The 9,384-nt window shown below is 32.8% G+C and overlaps 1 protein-coding gene across 1 annotated transcript; it reads left to right on the top strand.

Annotated features, from left to right (window-relative positions):
* Positions 1-1,870: 1,870 nt before the first annotated feature.
* Positions 1,871-8,520, top strand: LOC116150845 (ATP synthase subunit f, mitochondrial). The gene is made up of 2 exons (XM_031446000.1): positions 1,871-1,991; positions 8,516-8,520. Exons 1-2 carry the CDS (start codon positions 1,871-1,873, stop codon positions 8,518-8,520), a joined length of 126 nt encoding a protein of 41 aa, XP_031301860.1.
* The last annotated feature ends 864 nt before the right edge of the window (positions 8,521-9,384 follow it).

Here is a 9,384-nt window from a genome sequence, read left to right as displayed (position 1 = left end):
GGATAATTTAAAAGTAAAATATCAGAAATGAAAAATTCACTTAACAGTATATTAAGAATAATAGAAGAAAGACTCAGTGAAATTGAAGGTATGTCAATCAAAATTATTCATATGAAGAAGAGGAAGAAAGAATACTACAAAAAATGAAGAGAATATTGATAACTTCCAAGACATTACTAAGCATCTAAAATACAGGAAATTAGAATCCCAGAAGGAGAGGATGGGGTATAAAAACATTGTTAAAATAATAATTGAAATATTTCCAAATTTAGTTAAAAATACAACAAACAAACATTAATTTACAGATCCAGGAAGCTTAGCTAACCCAAAGTAGAATAAATTAAAAGAAAACCACATCTAGACATTTTGTAGTCAAATTATGAAAAACCAAAGGTAAAGATATAGTATTGAAAGCAGCAGACAAATAAGACAGATTACAAATAGGAGAAAAATGTTATGTTACAGCAAATTTCTCACCAAAAGCAATGAAAACCGAAAGAAAAAAGAATTACATCTTTAAAGTGCTAAACCTTCACCCCACCGTAAACCCAGAATTCAGTATCCAGTGAAAATATTCTTCCAAATGAGGGTGATATAAAAATATTTTAAGATCAACCATTACCAGAATATCTAAGCTCCAATAAATGCTAAAGAAAGTTCTTAAGACTGAGGAAAATTATACCAGATGGAAACTCAGATCTACAGGCAAAAATGAAAAGCATCAAGAATGATAAATATGAGGGTAAATTTAAAAAATATTATCTTTCTCCCACCTCTTAATATTTTTAAAAGATAACTGTTTAAAGCAAAAAACACTTCAATGTTGAATTTATAACTTATACAAATATAAAATACATGATAATAATAACACAAAGGTTGGTGGGTATATGACATTTTAACTTTCAAGGTATTTATTTTTTACATGAATCAGTACAATATTTAAGTATACTGTGATAAGATTAAGATGCATAGTCTAATCCTTAGGGCAGCTACTAAAATGACAGTATAATTAAAAATCAAAGGTATATATTAAAAATAGAAGAATTTTTAAAATGCTAAAGTATTGAATTAACCCAAAGGAAACTTTTAAGTAGAAAGTATTGCTTAGTCTGTTTACATTTCATGTAATATTGATGCAGTTAGGTTTAAATCTACCATCTTGCTAGTTCTTATGTATCTTTTTTGTTTCTGTGTTCTTCCTCTATTGTCATCATTTGGATTATTTCAATAATTTATCCTAGGTGAGAAAGCAAGGCACAACTTTATGTGTCCTTCAAGAGCCACACTTAAATATAAAAACGCATATACATCAAAAGCAAAAGAATGTAAAATATATACAATGTAAATGGTAAGCATAAGAAAGCTGAAGTGAAGTGCTTACAATAATACCAGACAAAAGAGAGTTCAAGAAAAGAGGGGTTATTGGCCCAAAAAAGGGACATTTATCTCAATTGAATGTAGTAACCTCTCTTAGTAAGTGAGAGAACAACTAAATAAGAAGTTAGTGACCACTAATATTTGATAGAAACACTATCAAGTAACTTGATCCTATTAACATTTTATAGAACTTCACTCAACAACTGCAGAAAATTCATTCTTTTCATCTGCACGTGGAAACTTAAGTAAGATAGACCATATGCTGAGCCTTAAAATAACTCTCAATAAATATCAAACGATTTAAATGTTACAGATAGTTTTCTCTAAGCACAATAGAAATAAATTGTAAATCAGTAATAAAAAAGTATCTAGAAATATCCTCAAATGATTCAAAATTAAACAACTTACTTGTCAATGACCCTTGAGTCAAAGAAGAAGTTACAAGGGAGTTATAAATTAAATCCACCTGGGCAGTGGACCCCAAGACACCCACATGGTGTCAGTGATACCAGTGAAGGAGAAGAAACTCAGGGATGTCAAAATAGGGGAGCTACCAAGCTGGACATTGATGTGGGATTTCATCCCTAAAGGCATTGATGGAGCATATCAAAGAGGTTATTACAAGTTTATCAATGCGAAGAAAGGGAACATCGCTGGGGTTTTTATGGTGCTAGCAACTTATGTGCTTTTCAACTACTGCCTTTCTGAGAAGGAACTCAAATGTGAGTGTTTATGCAGGTACCACTGAAGAGGGCCCAGTGTGGAGTGTGACTCTGCATTCCTGACCATGACCTTTTTTGCCTGGCATTCCTCCTTGAGGAACACAATCATGTAAATCTTTTCATATCCTAATTGAGAATTCATGTCCAATAAAAGATGGCTGGTACATGTGAAAAAAAAGAAAAGAAATCTACCTGGATGATAATGAAAACACAACATAGCAAAATGTGTGGGAAGTAGCTAAAGCCATGCTTAGAAGGAAATGTATACTTTTGAATTAATAAAAGAAGCAAGTCTTCTTTATATAAAAGAAGCAGGGCTCAAAATTATTGATCTTAATTTTTACCATATGAAGCTAAAAAAAAGAAGAGAAAATTAAACCCAAAGCAGAGGAAAGAAAATAAGAAAGATAAGAGCAAAAAATCAATAAACTAGAAAACACAAACAATAGAAAAATTTACAAAAAAAGCTGGTTCTTTGAAAAGTCTGATAAAATAGATAAACTCTGTCATAGATCAATGAATAAATAAAAGGTCAAATACAAATTACAAATATCAAGGATGAAAATAGGGATATTATTACAGACCCTACACACGTTAAAATGATACCTAAAGAATATTGTGAATAACCTTAATGATAACGAAACTGACAAATTGGATGATATGGATTAATTCCTTGGATGACTGAAATTGCCAAAACTCACATGAAAAGATACAGAAAGTTATAATGACTACATTTATAAAAGAAATTGAATGTATAACAAAAGTACTTCTCTTCAAAGAAAATTTCCAGATCATGAGTTCTTGTTGATGAATTCTTGTTGATGAGTTCTGTCAAACATTTAAGAAGGAAATAACATTAATCTCATAAAACTCTTTTAGAAGATGAAGAAGGGGAAAATCTTTCTTAATTTGTTTCATGAGGCCAGGATAAGCTAGTTATCAAAATCTGACAAAGGCATTACATGAATAGAAAATAACAAACTAAAGTTCTTCATGAATATAAACCAAAAATAAATCCTTAACATGATACTAGGAAATTAAATACAGCAATAAATGATAGACAGATAGATAGATAGATATAAAGATAATACAGGCGCACCTCATTTTATTGTACTTCTTTGTTGTGCTTCATAGATATTGTGTTTTTTTTTTTAACAAACTGAAGATTCTTGGCAATCCTGTGTTTCCAACAGCAGTAGCTCATTTCATGTCTCTGTGTCACACTTTGATAATTCTCAAAATATTTCAAACATTTTCATTATTATTATATTTGTTATTATGATCTGTGATCAGTGCTCTTTGATTTTACACTACTATGACTCTCTGAAGGTTCAGATAATGATCAGCATTTTTAAGCAATAAAATATTTTAAATTAAGGTATGTACATTGTTTTAGACATAATGCTATTGCAGACTTAAAAGCCTACAGTATAGTGTAAACATAATTTTACATGCACTAGGAAGTCAACAAATTCATGTGACTTGTTTTTTTGTGATATTCACTTTATTGTAGTGGTGTGGAACTGAACCTGCAATATTGCTGAGGTATTCCTGTACGTGATGAGTGAGTGGGTTTTATTCCAGTAATGCAAGATTGGTTTAGCATTCAAAATCAATCAATGTAACTCGTCACTTTAAGTGAATAGAGAAGAAAAATTATAAAATCATTTCAAAATATGCAGAAGAATCATTTGACAAGTTCTCATATTTCTTCATGATCTAAAAACAAGATATTCTCAATAATTAGGGAGGAAACTTGCTCAATCCAGTAAAAAGGGATCTACAAAAAGCCTATTGCAAACATTACTCTTAATGATGAACTATTGGATGCTATTTCCCTAAGAGTAGACATTAGACAAAATGTCTTCTGTCAGCATTTATCTTCAGCATTGTACTGGATGTCCTAGGCACTTTAGTAAGTCAACAGAAAGAAACAAAAAAACACAAAAGTTGGAAAGGAAAAATTAAGACCTTTTAATTATAGAAGGCATGATTATATATTTAGAAAATCCTAAGGAATGTACAAATTAACTACTAGAAATAAAAAGTAAATTGATCACGTTCTCAGATTACAAGGCCAAGATAAATTTTAAAAATAATTGTGTTTCAGTGTATCAGCAGCATGCAATTGGAAATGAATTTTTAAAAAATTACAGTAACATCAAAAACATAAAATATTTAGGAACAAATTGAACAAGAGATGTGCAAGACATCTATGCTGAAAAGCTCAAAATATAGTAATATAAATGTAAATATTTCTAAACAAATAGAGAAAAAACTTTTGGGTTCTGGTCTAAAACATAAAGAGTTTAGAAGTCATCACAACAAGGAAAAAGCTGAACAAACTGAAAATCAACAACTCTTCTTAGGTCCAAAAGAGAACTGAGGTCACAGGCTGCCAACCTGAAAATTGTAAAGATAGTCAAACACAGAGACTCATAGCTTAACAGGAGCAGAACTGGATCTGCTGGAGCCAGTACTGGTAGGAACACTTGGACTGTGATTGACAAATTGCTGGAGGCTCAGTGTGGATGAGTTTGAGAGTTAAAAAAATGGGTGGCCCAGTCTTAGGGATGCCCTTACATTTTTTAAAGTTCTATCCAGGAGCCCTACTAGGTTTGCAGGGTGAAGATGGGAGCAAAATTCGTTTATCCTTCTGGCACGGGGAGAGGTGGGGGCAGAATAGCCATTTTGAAGAGCACCCAGAATATTCTGCTCTCCCTAACAAAAGCCTGTTCTTAAAGAAAACTTTTGACAGAACCTAATTATCTCGAGTTTTATGAGCATGTAACTGACCTGACAGAAGGGGAAATATCCAACTCCAGCCACCTCCAGTCTTCCAGTCTCACCTAAGGAGCAAAAACAAGCTGAAAAGCACTTATGAAGGTCACAGCCCAGGAACACAGGCTCACTAAAAGATTAAGTCATAATCCTAGAACTATGTGCTTCCCTCCCCCTCCCCCTCATCTTACCACCACATCAATTGGACTCCTGACTCCTGTATAGTAACAGAAGATTACAGCTAAAAGAACCCTAAGTCTCAGACTTTATTTAAATAGGAGTCTCTAGAGCAACCCAAAGACAACGGGGGAGAAAAAAACCAGGACACTATCAGAAATTTTAACCTCTAACACTCACAGCTACAGCAAACAGTGAACATAGCCTAACTCCTAGCCAGATAAACATAAATCTCACATTAAGACCTAGTGACCTCAATTCCTAGTATACAACACATCATGTCTGACTATCAGCAAAAAATAAGGCATGCTGAAATGCAAAAATCACAGTCTGAAGACACAAAGCATGCATTAGAATCAGTCACAGATATGGCAGAGATTTTGGAATTATCAGAACAGGAATTTAAAATAACTATGGTTAGTATACTTACAGCTTTAGTGGAAAAAGTGAACAACGGACAAGAGTAGGTGGGTAACATAAGCACAGAGATGGAAAATCAAGGAAAGAATCAAAGGAAATGCTAGAAATAAAAAACACTGTAACAAAAATGAAAAATGTCTTTGATGGGCTCATCAGTAGACTGGACAAGGTCAAGGAAAAAAATATCAGTATGCCTGAAGATATGTCAATAGATATTTCACAAACTGAAAAGTCAAAAGAAAAAAAGACAAAAGAAAGGAGAGAAACAGATTATCCAAGAACAAATTACAAAGGTGTAACATACATACAGTGGGAGCACCAAAAAGAGAAGAAAGAGAGAAAGAAAAGAAGAAATATTTGAAGTAATAATGGCTGAGAATTTTTCAAAATTAATGATAGGCCCAAATAAATTGAGATAGATACATAACATATTCAAAGATTGGGAGGCTCAACATTATTAATATGTCAACAATCTCTAACTTGATCTAATGACTCAATGCAACTCCAGTAAAAATTACATTTTAATAGAAATTAACACATAGATTTTAAATTTATGGAAATAAAAAGAGCTATAAGAACCAAAACAATTTTAAAAATAAAAAGGAAGTTGGTGTATAGACTCTTATAGACAGTGTTAAATTGGCTTCTATAAAGCTATAGTCATCAAGAGAGTGTAGCATTGGCATAAGGCTAGATAAGCTGATCAATGGACCTGAATAGAAAGACCAGAATAAACACAGATGTATATATATGGTCATTTGAACTTTGAAAATATTTTCAAGGCAATTCAATGAGGAAAACATTTCCTTTCAATGAATTGTGCTACAACAATTGGATAAACACGTGAAAAACAACCAACCTTGAACCCTACCTCACAATATACACACAAATTAATTTAATTGGAGATGATTAGAGATGTAAACATTAAAGCTAAAACTACAAAGCTTCTAAATGAAAACACTGGAGACTATCTTTACAATTTTGAGATGGGCAATGATTTCTTAAGAGAGGATATAAAAGCAATAATCATAAAATAAAAAAATTCACATGTTGAATTTATAAAAGAAACTTATAAAAATGAAAATATCATCTAGAGAGCAGGGGAAATGTTAGCAGTGCCTATAGCTGACAAAGGATTCATATGCAGAATATATAATGAATGCTTATAAGTCACCAATAAAAGAATACAACCCAATCAAATGTCAAAGGAGTTGAGTAATTACTTTACAAAATAAGATATTTAAAGGCCAGTAAGCACACAGAAATGTACATAACATTATTAGTCAACATGGAATCACAAATTAAAAGCACCTAAAATTTCAAACCGTCTGATATACCATTGCACATACAATAGAATCACAATAGAACGGCTAAAATTAAAAAAAAAAAGCATCAAATGTTGCTGTGATGTAGAACAATTGGATCTCTCATATATTGCAGGTGTTACTGTAAAATGTTACAACCACATTAGAGAACTGTTTGGCTATTTCTTATAAAGACAAATGAGCAATTACCCAGTGACCTGTGATTCCACTACTATTTATTTACCCAAGAGAAATGAAACTACAGGAAACAACTAAAATATCTATTTAAAGGAGATTGAAAAAAAGTAGAGTAGTTTTTATAAAATGGAATATTACTCAGTAACAAAAAGGAGCAAACTAAAAGTGCATACAAAATGAATGAATCTCAAAAACACTATGCTGACAGAAAGCAGCCAGACTCAAAAGTCTACATACTATATATTTAAATTTATATGAAATTTTGGAGCAGGTAGTACTAATTCTTAATTTATGAATATAGATATCAGATCAGTCATTGCCTGGGACAGGGGGTAGAAAGAATATCTTCTTAAGAAGGGATTTACTATAAAGGGACCCAAAAGTCCCTTATAAAGTTCCTTACAAGGTGATGGGAACCTCTACATTCTGATTATAATGGTGGTTTCATGGTTATGTACATTTGTCAAATTCATAAAATTTTACATGTTAAATCTGGGTATTTTACTGTATATAAACTTTATCTCAATAAATAAAAGATTAAAAAGTGGGTATTAAGAAAGTTATAATTTACATTCTTCATAGCTACTGAACAATTGCTTATAAGAAAGGTAGGGTTAGTAGGTTTTATAAAGGAGAATTTGTCTTGGAGGATATGAATTTTTTTTTCTAATCCAATTATAATTTGGAATCTAGAGCTTGGATCCAAGAATTATTCCTGAATGAGTATGTTTACGGAGGAAATTCTATAATCCACTCATATCAACTAAAATGAAAACCAATGGCACATACCTGGAGTATTAGTTATATCTGACAGGTCAGGGCCTAAACTTTTCATCAGGAAGTAAATTTAATCCCCTGAATCACATTTCCTGTTGGCATACTATCAGTTAATTCGTTTTCTAAGTGGAGTGGATGAGTCATTCCTTTCATCTCAAAAATTGATGATTCCTAAAAACTGATTCAAGAAAATGTCTTAAAAAGCTGTCTCAATTTCAGTAAAACAGATGAAAAGTTTGCATAACTTGTGTAATTTGGGGCCAGAATGATTAATCAGTAAGGTCTCAAGTCATGGTTGCCTGGGGGTATAACACTGTTAATGTTACACTGAGAGTGAAGTGATGCTACACAAATCAAGGTTTCTACAAAAGGGATTCATATTCTTTAAGCCAAATTGGTTTTTGGTATCTATAGACCAACATAAGGAACCATATATGGATACCACAAAGAAAACGTAGCAGTTTCTGGCAAAAGAAACTCAGAGCTCTCAGATTGGAAAGAGAGAGAACTTCCATATTTGTCTTTCATTAGCACCAATCTCTACAGATTGCATTTTGAGCAAATGCACATGTGAACACCAAAACTTGGTTATTAAGGGATGAAGCAAGGAGAGTCATTTAAGAGCAGACAAAAAGATGATGAAATATGTTTTTTGAACAATTTTATATGCCCGGCCCTATTCCAAGTATTTTGTAATCATTAATTCATTTAATCTCCTGAAGTAGATTCCAATTTTGTTTTATCATCTGCATTTTACAGATTAGGAGAGACTCAGAGAGTTTAACTAACTTGAACATATCACTGGGTATCTGTGATACTTACTAAATAAGCAGGACTGAACAAGAACATCCAGAAACCACAATGACTAATAATTTTTAGAAATTCTTTAAGGAGAAGACCCTGGAGATGGATACCAGTGGAGCTATATTCAGTTTGTAGTTATGTCAATGCTTTTGATATTAGTTTTCAATTTCTGTTGTAACAAATTGCCATAAATATAACAGCTTCAAATGACAGTCATTTATTATTTCACAGTTCATGTAGGTCAGAAGTCCAGCTGGATGCATCTAGGTGCTCTGCTTACATTGTCACAAGGCTAAAGTCAAGGTGTCAGGAAGCCTGGGATCTTATCTGGAGGTTCTGGGGTAGAATTAGATTCAAGGCTCATTTAGGTTGTTGGCAGAATGTAGTTCCATAAGGTTGTAGAACTGAGGTCCCCATTTCCCAGATGGCTGTTGTCTGAGACTGTTCTCAGTTCCTAGAGTCTGCCCACATTCCTTGGTTAATGGCCTCCTCCAACTTCAAAACCAGCAATGTTGTATTGATTCCTTCTTGTGTGTTGAATCTCTCTGACATCCCCCTCTGACCTCCTCTTCTGCCTTCTAAGTGGAGTGGATGAGTCAAATGAAGGGGTTCCATTTTAGAAGCTGTTATCTGATTGGGTCAGGCTCACATAGATAATTTCCAAATCTTAAGATCAAATAACTTGGAACTGTAATTCCACATTCCAGAAGTGATGAAAAATAAAGCTGTCAGGAGAACTTGGGGTAAGAGTGGGAAGCATAAATGCTTTGCTAAGAAGTCTACAAGTCATTCTCTACACTAGGCAATACTGCGTCATTGAAGGC

Source organism: Camelus dromedarius, chromosome X (assembly GCF_036321535.1).
Source record: "Camelus dromedarius isolate mCamDro1 chromosome X, mCamDro1.pat, whole genome shotgun sequence".
NCBI lineage: Eukaryota > Metazoa > Chordata > Mammalia > Artiodactyla > Camelidae > Camelus > Camelus dromedarius.
The sequence above is the reverse complement of the archived record's forward strand: the minus strand, read 5'-3'. Positions and strand labels throughout refer to the sequence as shown.